At 40.0% G+C, this 13,925-nt stretch overlaps 1 protein-coding gene across 1 annotated transcript in view; it reads left to right on the forward strand.

Moving 5' to 3' along the window:
- The window catches only part of LOC105391430 (protein eiger), a 38,964-nt gene that overhangs the window by 20,456 nt on the left and 4,583 nt on the right, over positions 1 to 13,925 (forward strand). Inside the window, exons 2-6 of the mRNA XM_048633083.1 lie at positions 8,896 to 9,105; positions 9,406 to 9,538; positions 10,524 to 10,731; positions 12,870 to 12,966; positions 13,745 to 13,829. Of these exons, the coding sequence (XP_048489040.1) occupies positions 8,896 to 9,105; positions 9,406 to 9,538; positions 10,524 to 10,731; positions 12,870 to 12,966; positions 13,745 to 13,829 (733 nt within the window). The remainder of the gene's footprint in view (positions 1 to 8,895; positions 9,106 to 9,405; positions 9,539 to 10,523; positions 10,732 to 12,869; positions 12,967 to 13,744; positions 13,830 to 13,925) is intronic.

Consider the following 13,925-nt stretch of genomic DNA (forward strand, 5'->3'; position numbering starts at 1 on the left):
TGCTGTGTTTATGTTCAACCAGGTCCAAATCACCATGAGCAGATGCTAGAGTTTACTGAAGCTCTTATGATTTACAGAGATAAATATATTAATGATGATTTTATTGTGCTAGGTGACTTCAACTGCTCAAATATATTTTGGAACTGTGATCGCTTAGGTGTGTGCAGTACTGACTGTTTTAGTGGTAAAACCAGTATGGCATTATTAGATACTATGGCTTATGCTGATCTTGACCAATTTAATGCAATTCCAAATAAGTCAAATAAAATCCTTGACTTAGTGTTTAGCAACATGCATATCACTGTTAATAAGAATCCGGAGTCACTGGTGAAAGAAGATGACCATCATCCAACTCTTTCTTTGCATATTGACATCTTGCCTAGTTCCAATATAAAAACTAAATCTTATATAAAACAATTTTTTAAAGCAAACTATGATGTTATAAATGAAGAAATAATTAATATTGACTGGAAAACTGAATTCGATAATTGTAATTTAGATGCAGCAGTAGATAAATTTTATGATATAATTGACGAAATTATAGGTAATCATGTTCCCACTAAAATAAAAACCGCTAAGGGTTATCCACATTGGTTCTCTCATAACCTAAGAAAAGTAACTCGGGAAAAAGCCAAGTACCATAAACTGTATAAGCTCTACAAAAATCCCCGTGACTATGACACGTTTGCTCTATTACGCACTAGACAAAAGAGACTTATTAAGGAGGATTATCGGAAATTTACTATTAAATCTGAATGTAACATTTTAGATAATCCGAAAAATTTCTGGTCCTTTGTTAAAGTCAAAAAGGGCACTTCGTCGATTCCTAATAGAATTACATGTGGGAGCAATGTGGCAAACTCACCAGCAGAGATAGTTAACTGTTTTTCAGACTATTTTGGTAGTGTTTTTAATGGCAATGATAATTATAGTGTAGACAACAATAATCATTTCACCGCATGTGATGAAAAATGTTGGAATACTGATTGCTTAGGAACTATCAAGATTACACCGGATATAGTAAAAAGATACATTGATAAACTCGACATAAATAAGGGAAGTGGTCTTGATAACATCCCACCGATTTTTATTGTTAGGTGCAAGGAATCCTTAGCTGTCCCACTGTGTATTCTGTTCAATAGATCAATAACAGAAGGCATCATGCCTATTAAATGGAAAACAGCGAAGGTTGCACCCATTTTTAAGGGCGGATCTAAATCAAGGGCTACTGATTATCGTCCAGTATCTGTACTGCCGTGTATAAGCAAATTATTGGAGAAAATAGTTTATGATTCAATTTATCCATTAATAACTAAGAACATACCAGAAAACCAGCATGGTTTTATGCGCAAACGGTCGGTTGTTTCGAATTTGTTACAGTCATCGTACTACGTACTGAATAATATTGATGGCGGTAATCAGGTGGATGCTATATATACCGACTTTTCAAAAGCCTTTGATAAAGTGAGCCATAACGTGCTTTTGTCGAAACTTAGCGTCATGGGTGTACATGGCAGTCTGTTGAGATGGGTAACATCTTATGTCACCAATCGAAGCCAGTCAGTGGTTGTAGGAGGGGCACGATCTGAATTAGTCAAAATGAGCTCTGGTGTTCCGCAGGGTTCACTTTTGGGACCACTATTTTTCAATGCATACATTTTTGACATCTACAAATGCTTTAAAAATGCCCACTTCAATCTATTTGCTGATGATTTAAAACTATTCCTTGTTATCGATTCATTGAATGATTGTAACAGATTGCAGAATGACTTAATACGTCTACAGGATTATTGTACGGTAAACCAATTAGAACTTAATGCTAAAAAATGCTTTAAAATATCTTATAGTAGAAAAACTAATAAAATTTTACATAGCTACACTATAGCTGATTCAATTTTGACGGAGAAAGACAAAATTAGAGACTTGGGTGTCATCATGGATAGCAAAATGATGTTTGATGCACACATTAGTAGCATAATAACTCGTGCTAATAAAATGTTGGGTTTCATAATGAGGATAGGTCGTGGATTTTCATGTACAGAAACTCTTAAACTTCTATATATAACTCATGTCCGTAGCATTCTGGAATTCGGCTCACCAGTTTGGTCACCCCAGTATGAGGTTTATAAGAAAAGAATTGAGGCAGTTCAACACAAATTTATTAGACAGCTGGCATATAGGGAACGAATTTTCTACAAAGATAATTACCAATACCTAGAAAAATATTATGGTCTGGATAGTTTGGAAAACCGTCGTGTAACATCGGATATGAAATTACTGTATGACATTATTCATGCCAATATTGATTGTTCTGAACTGTTGTCTTCATTGCAATGGTGTGTTCCAATCAAGCGTACCAGAGTAACTCCACTTTTTAAACCTCTGCCTTACCAGACTAACTACTGTGCTAATAACGCTCTAAAAAGAATAATGACAACCTATAATAATAACTTTAGCAGTCTTGACATATTTGCAACATCCAGAAATATTTTCATTAATAACGTCAGGGAAATTATCGCTGAGAATTCAGAAGGAATACCTATCTAACAGTATTATTATTTTACAGACAAACTGCATTTAGTCTCCCACAAACACTTCATCAGACACATGCTCACATACACACACATGCACACATACATACAAAAACACACATACACACACACACACTCACCCCCGCTTGCGTATGAAAATTTTGTAATATTTTTAAATTCCTTGTTTTTGTAAATTGTAATCATAGTCTTATTCTAAATTAATTAATTTTATAATTGTATACATATATTAATTTCATAATTGTATATATATTATTATTATGATATTTTTTGGCCTTCAATGTAGATACCTTAGTTATTTAAAATATTTAAGCTCTTATATTTTGGTGTACAGTCGAAACATGTAATTGGCATTTTAGTTGTAAGTTCTTTAGTGATAATTTATTTTTAAAATAATGCTGTTTGTTTCGCTAATAAATAAAATAAAATAAATAAAAATAAAACTTAAATATATGTTGCTTAATTCGGCATGCTATACTATAAATGAGTTCTTTGACCTTACCTCGCCACCCCATGCACTATTGGTACCTACTACCAACAGTAACTCTCATAACGATGAAAAACAGTGTGTATAAAGCTTTCAAATAAGATACTATCATACTAAAACACAATGCTAATATGCAAATAATGCTGAAATGTTGTTACTTAATAGTAATACCTAAAAACTATTGATGTACTACCTAATAACTAAATTATTTATATGTATAAAGAAATACCTAACTATCAATGCTTCTACTTTATGAATAAAATTATATAACTACCTACTTTAGCTAGTCTATGTTATATTGTATAAGTAACTTAATTATACCTAGTGCATAATTACCAATTACCTATACCTATGTAAATGACTTGTAATATTATTTAAGTTATTACCAATAAATGATTGAATTGAATTGAATTGAATTGGTAATGAATACGATCATAGATGCTACTGCAAAGAAAATTAAGATTCTTTTGAAATGTTATATTATGAAACAACATATTATTAATTATTTTAGCGCTAGATCCTCACGACAGACATTACATACCTTTATCAATCTAACCACGCGTACCGTACTCTATTCCCGTATGTACCTATTCGGTAATCCATGTCGCATGCCATGAATCCTAACTAATATTATAAATGCGAAAGTAACTGTGTCTGTCTGTCTGTATGTTACTCTTTCACGCCAAAACTACTGAACGGATTTGAATGAAATTTGGTATACATACGGTCTAGACCCTAGGAAAGAACATAGGCTACGTTTTATCCCGGAATTCCCACAGAAAACTTTTTAAGGCGAAGCGAAGCTCGCGGGAACGGCTAGTGAAGACTATAAGCAGGAGACATCGCTCGTTCCGTTCCATTTGTTTTGGCTCTACGGATTGCCTAATTGTCTATGCGACTCTATCTACTTGCATTAGACTTTTCGATTGCATGCTTATACGGGTTTATGCTAATACGGCCTGGCCTTTTGACTTTATTTTTCATATCCTACAGAAATGTAAGCAAATGAAGATATGGTTTGAGCTTAGAAAAATAAATTCCGGATTACATTAATGGATTTAACTGGTTACTATTACGCTATTTTACTGGTTAAAATCTATAAGACAAAACTTAAACCTGATTTTCACTAAATAAATGAATAACAAATAATGAATACTTTGAGTTTATTAGGAAAACCGATGAGCGTCTTGCGTCAATCAATACAAGGGTTGCATTATACGCGGCTGACGTGTAAAGTGGTATTGCTGAGATATTCTAAATATAAGTCACAAACATGCATTATATCCACTAGAAGTTTCGTCAAAAAAAATTAATAATTATTATAATATACCTACAAATATACTTACTACTTACTTATATAACTAACTAATCAAAAATACCCCTCCGAGCCACACCCGACCCAAAGGTACCCATGACACTGGCAGCGTTACCACGCTGCACAGCCAGGGATAGCCTCTGCATCAGGTGTGCCCCGGAAGAAGATCCCAGACCACGACTCCTCAAGCGTCTGGTGATTTCCCTTAAGAAGGCCCTGCCCTCTTCTCCCCACACCCCCATCGTCTCCACAGCCAAGGGCACAAACAGATACCGCTGCATTAGCTGGCTATATTTAAGTTTTTTAAGCCGAGCCGCGGCTTCGGCAGCGGCACCCGCATTGGCCGCTGTAGACTGCACGTGAGAAGGCGCGAGGGTGCAGACGCACGTCGCGTCCCAGAGTAAACTGCGGCCCTTCTCCCACGGCACCATGGTGAGTCCATCCGGACGCTTGCCATCAGCCCGGGACAACCCTGGTGGCTCCAGGACCGCCGGGACATCCGCAGAAACAAGAGCTCTCCGGACGATGTCATTGATAGCATGGTGCCGTGAGAACCTGCCCGCACTACGCACACAGTGTAACCCGTGACGTCCCGATTGATCCACCCGCGCGCCGCAGACACAAACATGGGGTTCCACCACAGTGCAGCCGAGACGCAGAGCCACCGCCACCCGCAAGGAATCGTTGTCTAACAACGTTCCCAACTGTGGCGATGGCAAAGCATGCAGCCACAACCCTGACTCTGGCTGAGAGACCGCCCGCAAACGCGCCAACTCAGCCCCGGCATTGCGCAGCATCAGCATGTTCAACTGCAAGCGACACTGCTCCTCGTCCCAAGCACGCTGACGCTCAGGCTGCACCGGCACAGCACTCTCAGGACACACAGACTGCCATAACTCCAGGGCCTCTGCCGCGTGGGGAATACTGAACTCATCACCATTAACATGTAAAATGCGAGTGACAAGCCGCAGCACCCCACAAGACGACGCCAGAAAAGCCGGCAGTTGAGTGTCCTCCAAGCGCCTTAAACCCAGCCCACCATACCTCACAGGAAGCGCCGCTTGAGACCACTGCTCATTGGACATGCTGATGTTGACAATAGCCTCCAGGAGGTCCTTCAACACCTCATCGTACTGCTTGGACTCCTCTCTATGCAGCCAAACTGGGGCTGTACGCAGCGAATATGTCAGCCTCGGTATGGACAAACAGCCCCGCAAGATGGAAAGCGCCACGTGTGCTGAAAGCTGGCAGAGGTGCGACTTGGTTTCAGCCAACGTACGCATCTTGGACAGAACCAGAGCTGGCACTCCTTCGGGAAAAATTGGCGCACCCAAAAGCATGAATGTTGTCCTGTCCAAGAGCTTAGCACCTGGCACCAACACGTCCAGCCGTTCCTGGGTAGCCGGCGACAACTGACCAGCACACGCAAACACCTCTGACTTCCGTGGATTAATTCGCAAGCCCAATGCAGCCAAGCCCTGAACCAGAGATTCAATGTCGCTCAAAACCTCATCTGCGTCACCCCCCACGGTGCCATCGTCTAAGTACCATAGGTTCAACGGCGACCGGAGGGAAGACACCACGTCATGTATGGCCAGGCTAAAAATTAGGGGGCCTAAAGGGTCACCCTGCTGCGCCCCTACTTGAGACTCGACAGGGATAGTTCCAAAGAATAAGTTTGAGGGCCTTGCGTAACATTGGTGGAGAAACGGGAAGAGAGACGGAACGCGCTCTAAAACCCTTTTTAAAAATACGTCCCGCTCCACCATGTTAAACGCATTTTCTAAATCAACCTTGAAAATGATGCTATCCGATCCATCCCTTAAATAGGCAAAAGACCGAGCGGCGTGAATGGCCGCCTCGCACCCTAAAGGCACTCCAAACCCCAACTGCAAAGGCTGCAGGTATTCAGACATTTCTTCTCTGACAGCGCTGCAGCCGAGCTTGGCCACGAGACGGCGAAACACACTACCTACGGCGATGGGTCGGATACCACCATCCTTTTTATTTAAGGCGCATAGCGAGGCTCCATATAAAAAAGGGCATACCTCTCTATTGACCATTCCCTTCAGCATAAAATTCGCCAATGAGCATAACGAGCGTAAAAGAATCGCACCAGCATCACCAGCCGCAGATGAAGTCAATTCCTTGAGATGACCGGGGCGAATACCGTCTAAGCCGCCTGCCGAACCACTATTGAACGATTCAATCGCCTGCGCAACGTCTTTCACCTCCACAGTCAGAAATACGCTAGAAAGGTTCGGTTCAGGTGGAAACTGTAAATCCCTACTCGGTATCGGGTGCTTAAGCCGAAGTGCCTCTACCGTAGCATCGCTATCATCCGCCAAAGAAGAGTCAGACAGTAAAATACGTACCGCACCACTAACATCACCATCGAAAACTTTGGTCTCAACTAGCTTATACAGAGCCCTTCCGCTCGCCGATACACACCGCGACGTGACGTCAGTGGGCAAAGGCACACCCAAGCCACCAGCCGTGAGGTTTTCTTTTACCTTGGACGTCAGAGACCTGCCCCTGTCTGCGGAAGAGGGGACTCTCAGGCATGTGTAAGCAAATGACTGCAATTCAAACCAATCCTGGGTGGTGTTTGACTGAATACACTTCTCAATAGCCTGAGACAACTTTTCTGCAGCCAAACATCTCGCGCCTTTCGGGATATGTTTAAGGATACGGATCCTTTTTTTCCACATAGGCAAATCCTCAAACAAGGAACGCGAATTACTGGCATCATCACCCTGAACATCCACTGAAGGCTGGGAAGCAACATCCCTATGCACTCGGCTTATATGAACATTCAACCCTCTGGGAATCACAAACTGTCTTGAGGAGCCGGGGCAGTGGGGACAAACTGCCCTAGAAACATTCATAATATTCGATAAATAACAAAAAAGTATATTTAAACTATTTGTTTTTAACAAAAATGTCACATTAATTAATTGTCAAACTTGACCGAACACAAACATTTAAAAAATAATAATAATAATAATAATAATAATAATAATAATATATACTTATATGAATTTTAGTACCTTATGCTCAAACCAAAAAAGTCTGAATACAGATTACTAATATAATTATTATTCATTCATCATTATAAAAAGTCAAAATATACTATTTAGAACTTAAGGCTTATTAAAGTCTTTAAGTAAATACATAAAAATTCATTAAATTAAACAATAAAATTCTAAAATAATATTTAAATGTCAATTCACAATGGAAAACAAAAGCATAGCCATTTAAGCAAGAGGCGGTACAATATAGATTAAATTAATAAAACCAAAAATCAGAGTCTAACTAAGATCAAAGCATTGTCCATGAAGCAAACAAGCATTGACCGCATAATAAAGCATTGTCTATGCATAGCAACGGAAAGCACTGGTAACCCACCGGCACTGGGTGAATTCGCCGCGAGACATCTCTGGGTATCACATCACACGGACCGAGGCACCAACAGAATGTATATTTGACTGCGTGGAATGGAGCGTCATCCGTCACAAACGTCAAATTTGACAAGTGACAAGTGACACTGACAGTGCGCGAAGAGATTTGATTGGCCGCTTGGTTTGACAGCGTCACTCAACAAGGCCGTCGGTGAGATGCAAATATCGCTGTCCTTTTCTGGTTCTTGACCGTTACTGTCTTAGCTCACTCTCACAGTGTTCAATAAAAGAGCTGTTTACTCACTAAAACGTACTGCTTCTTCCCATCTTCCAACTGATTGGCAACAAATATACATGTCACTGTATTTTTAATTGCTTTCCCGTAACATCACAGCGGTAATTACTTGTATATCAGTAATAAATCTCGGACGAACAAACAAGGTGATGTTTTCAATAACACGGCACGTTCCGTTTTCTAAATGTAGGTGATGTATTTTAGGACCAACTGGAGCTTCCTTATCTGAGCACTGAAAGCTTCATGCATTTGGCACTCGAATTAAATTGAATCGGTATAACCCTGTGCCTTCATATTGCGTTTCTGAAATCGGAAATTGCTGCCATGTGGACCGAAAATTTTCGTTTGTTGCGTTCGTACCTAAAAATATGTAGAGTTGGTTCGCAAATAATTGTAGTTACGACGACCGGATGGCGTAGTGGTTAGTGACCCTGACTACTGAGCCGAAGGTCCCGGGTTCGATTCCCGGCTGGGGCAGATATTTGTTTAAACGCAGATATTTGTTCTCGGGTCTTGGATGTGCCCGTAAAATGGCAATAGGCCCGCCCCCTATTACATTGGGACTAACAGAACACTCTGGCGAAAATTGGGTGCAGCAATGCACCTCTGCCTACCCCGCAAGGGAGTACATTAGTACAAGGCGTGAGTCACACACTCACGCCTTGTGTGTGAATATTACGTATGCTTTATGGTATGTCATAATGAACTAAGTATCTCTATCATTTCAACCTATTGTTTACTGAAAGCATTTTTAGCCTTGTCACCTGTATTCAATATTATTTTGACAACACTGTAGTGTACACTACATCTCTAGAAAAGACCATACAATATTTTCATTTACCTTACAGATATACGCGGATGAAGACATCGGCAGTATCCCGGTGGAAGACCACCCGTCAGGGCAGGACCGGCAGAGCTTCGACCCTCAGGGCAAGCTGGACGGCCTGACCGTGCTTGAGGACGATGATGATGATGATGATGATGGAGACGATCTGGATGATGAGGACTACGGCGATGAAGAGAGCGGCGACTACTATCCGGATTATGATAAGCATAAGGTTGGTACAGAATAGCTTATTAACTAGTTAGGTACTTCATTGAAATGGTTGAAGGAGATCGATGGATCTGTAAGTGTTGTTCGCTTTCCTTTGGAAAGGCCTATGTCCAGCAGTGGAAGATTACAGACTAACGATGACGATGATTCCTCAATAAAGTTCTACTATGATTGAATTGATTTTGACTGATTCAAATGTAGAGATTGCTATAAGCAATAAGGCCGCCTTTGTACTGTTTTTATTTTTAAGTTTTATTTTTGTACTTTTCTGTTTTGTTGATGTAGTTAATTGTAATTGATTCAGATGAACAGCAACATGCTGAAGTCGGAGGACCTGTCGGGCTCGGTGGTGACGCTGGGCGGGCGGCTCGACAACTCGGAGAAGATACGGGAGATCAAGCGGATGCTCAATGAGAACCCAGAGATGCCTGACATAGGTGAGTCATCATCATCAAGTCCTCAGTTATTTTTAAGTAAATATCAAAAATACTGAAAAGCCCGAAAAACACGGTTACCCGGATTCCCATTATGCGTATATCCAAAAAACCGGGGTGCGTATATCGTTATGCGTATGCGTATATCCAATGAAGGAAGGGTTTATAGTCCACCACGCTGGCCTAGTACGGGTTGGTGGACTCCAATACAAGCAAGCTTGTGCTGGGAGGGTTGTCGGGTAGTACGCAACCCGACGGTCAGATTTTTTTCAAGCTGCTCGAAGACCTCTTGACTTGGACTTGGCTTTAATATGGATAGGTACTATTACTATTGAGAGGAAAGATATGAGCGGTCTTTCAAATTTATGGACCGATTTATCTAGGACCGAATAGTTTTAAGTATTGCTAACATAATATATAAATAAGTCATATTTTATCATCTGGGTGTGCCGTATGGTACGTATAGCGACAAATAGCAAAGGAAAGTTTAGTTCAAATATGAGCTGCAAACTGAAAAGCAGCCGTAGTAATTAGCGCTTGCTCAATAGAATTTCCTTACAGTTTGCTAGTTTGAAATTGTAGTTTCCATATAGTCTTTGTACTAAACTATAACAAGGGGTTATACATAGGTATAACTTATAATTTATAATACAACCTACACCTGCATTTCCACTCTAACTTCACATTGGAGTTACATAAATTCTGACGCCAAGAGCAACGAGCCAGTGCGTCCGATATTTGCTTAGCTAAATTTGAGAGTGAAAACGAGTGAAAATGTATACATAAGAAGACTGGGGGTCAATGGGTATTCATTAAAATACTGCGCTAACCACGACTTTATCTCGTTGCAAAAGATAAGCTAGAGTAACCCTCCTAGCAGAGGGAAATACATTTGCATTTTAGGTACCGTAATTTAATACTGCTTAAATTACATTATTGAGGGAAATACATTTCTGTTACTTTATTTAAACACCCCACGTTTTTTCAGCACTAGCAGCGCTGACCCCGCCGGCACTTGCAGCGGGCGCAGCTCAGAACAACTTAGCAGAGAACAACTTAGCACAGAACAACGCAGGGCAGAACGACGCAGAACAGACCGACGCAACGCAGAGGCGCAGGCGCAGCGTGTTCCCTGACTCCCCGCTGGACGCGGTAGACGAGTTCGCAGCCCCGAGGATGATCAAGAATGACCAACGGTAAGGGCAGGAGGATTGTCACTTTATTATCAGTAGTCAGTGGCAATCCCGATAATCAACACTGAAAGTCGTATAAATTTTGAACGGCTAAGCCGATTTCGATAAAATATAAGCTATCAGTGTATGTAATATTCATTACCTATGTCCCGAAATCAAATCGAAAAACGGTTACGCCATTGGGGGCTTCGCTACCACTGACAGATAGGTATACCTTGACATCTGGTGCACTAACCATGTACCTAGGCTCTACATCGTTGCAGTAATGAAATTTCTGTGAATATGTACATATTAAATATGAATATTCGCAGAAATTGAAATGAAAATGAAATTTTCATTAAAAGGACAGTACCAGGAATCCTATATATCGATCCTCTCTCGAACCACGTTTAAATTAAATGGCTTAAAGCAAAGAAATCCGTATGAACGTATAAATTAGACTTCATAAATTTACATTACAACATTGGAATTCATGTTCATCAGCATAATTATCATAAGAAGAAGATCAATAGGTAATCTATAGGCGCCTTTATTCATAAAGTACAATGAGTTCAGCCATGCATGATAATTATTATGGATTGTAAATCGAAGAGTTGGGTCAGGGGATTTTCATTTTCTCTATTACTTATATAATTTACTTATTTAATTTATTCTAAAGATATATAAATAAGTGTACAAAGGATGTCTCAATACTAAAAAATATAAGCAAGAAATTATTTCTGGGTCAGGACTCAGGATAAAAAAATAACTACTAGTTACGGCAAAATGGTATAATATCTCTCTTCTAGATTACATTACTTCCAATTTATATACAAATAACGAAGATCAAAGAGCGGCTTAATTACTTAAGGGACCGAAAGAGAAGGAAGGTCTTTCGGTTAAAAACTCTGTACATTGACTTGGGAAATACTGAGAGAAACAAATTAGCTCAATGGATTACGCAAACTTTGGAAAAGGATACCTATCATTTTCAAACTAAATTAATATTGTTGACTTATCGTAGCGTGCCTTACTGTTATCAATCTGACAAATCCTATTATTTTCAATCTAAACCAATCTCTTAGTAAGTTTGTTGTAAAAGAATCTCATTTTATCTACTGCTTTACTAGTACACATTATTCTGCCGAGTTTTGCAGTTACAGTGCCAACGAGCTGTTCCCGCGCGCTTCGCTTCGCCATAAAAAGTTTAGCCTATGTTCTTTCCCAGGGTCTATACCGTATGTATACCAAATTTCATTCAAATCCGTTCAGTAGTTTTGGCGTGGAAGAGTAACAGACAGACACAGTTACTTTCGCATTTATAATATTAGTTAGGATCAGGATTAAAACGAACGAACGAGAGCATCTTCAGTGCAAAATTAAAACGTCACAGACCACAGTTATCTTAAAAGCGAAGGGTACAGGTACTCGGTAACTTAGGGCCTACCACAAATACTTTGAAATTATTTCAAACACATGTTAATCAATGTTTAAAGTTTATTGTGGTATACTTATAGTAATACAGTTTGTTTTGTAAGCTAGATTTACCGCTCCATTAACTAATTTATAACAATAACGCCCGCTCTCACCCTCTATGCATCAGTAAACAATGTTATCTCATTAGCGGATTAATTACAAAATTAATTACATCCAATAATGAGTCGCTTTGTTGTCTGCATTAGCTCTACTACAGGCTAGGCAAATCTAGGTATTTAGACATCATGTGTAGCTACTAAGTTAATGGATTAATTCATTACGTAACCACGTCATGTGTCGGGTTACAGAACACAGAAGCTGCGTTATAAATGTAACATGAACTTGACCATAATACGAGTACTAGGTATGCTGAGTTACTATGGAATTACTACTACTAGTCATGGTGGTATAATTCCATTTGTGGTGATTTCAATAAATGTTTTTTCCTATTGGAATGGGAATTTAGGGACTAAAAGTAAATGGCTGAAATACCCGACTCATTTTGGCGTCACAGATTGTGGCGAAAGTGTGATCTATCATGAATCAAATTTTTATCGCTTATTTGCAAAAGTCGTTGAACAATTAATGTTGTTCAGAATAGTCCTCTTTTGCTACAACATCTATAAAACTATGTTGCATTAAGTTATATTTTAGTAATTTAACCAAATTCATCCAATTTGTTACAGACGAGTGCCCAAGAAGTTCTCGCTACCCGCCACGGAGGCGCCACTGCCGCTCGCCGTCACGCACGCCTCGAGGATCGCGAGGAACAGTGAGGACGAGGTACACACACACACATACACGTACTCATACGTTCATGATCATTTACATCACCAGATGTCAAACTTTCTTATCCAGCGTATACCTACAGTACGCGCGCCAGCGATCCTAAAACGATATCGGTATTTCGGTATTTTGCAGCCAATAATCACGACAGTTGCATTGATTAACGTACATACAGCACTCCGAAACTTCGTATTTCGTAAAGCAAGAGTAATGAAGGAGAATGAGTCATTTCATTACCCGCTCCATGCCTTCCTTTGTTATATGAGTACTTATGTCCACGAGTTTGGACTTTCAACACAATTTTAAAAAACAAATAAAACCTATAGAACTTCATTACGCCTCTCCACCTCCCTCGTAAATCCTATCTTTATGCCTATAGCTTTACAGCGCACATTAACGTGGAGTCACGTAGCCAGGCAGGATTACTTTAGCTTGGTAAAAACGAACGAATGAGACCCTGTCATGTAACCGGTACCATAGACTAATACACTAATCTATGCCGGTACGTTTAATTCACCAATTACACCATAGAATCCGCTTCAAAGCTAAGGGAAAACGAAGTTTAGGAACTAAAAACTACTCAATCATTGCGTGACAATTATCTTTCGCTCTTTCGTTTGATTTCTGTAGTAACCCGCTCCGAAACTAGTTTTTCGCAATCTATACTGACCCCAGCAGCCACGGGTCGTATGTCCATAAAGCTACAACTATATAGTCACACATACATGGTGCAGTAGCTAGTGGAATGGAAGTTTATCCGATATGTGTCTTGCAGGCGGGGCAGCGCAGGCCCTTCATCGCAGCGCACTTCCACGGCAACACCTCGCATCTCAACACGCAGACGCATGAGCATTATAAAGGTAAGTACTTATTTTATTTTTTCCTCATATACCTACCTACTTTACTTAACTAATATAAAGTGGATGATAGACGTTCGAGTAACGAGGACTTCTTTC

This window comes from Plutella xylostella, chromosome 5 (assembly GCF_932276165.1).
Source record: "Plutella xylostella chromosome 5, ilPluXylo3.1, whole genome shotgun sequence".
NCBI classification, from domain to species: Eukaryota; Metazoa; Arthropoda; class Insecta; order Lepidoptera; family Plutellidae; genus Plutella; species Plutella xylostella.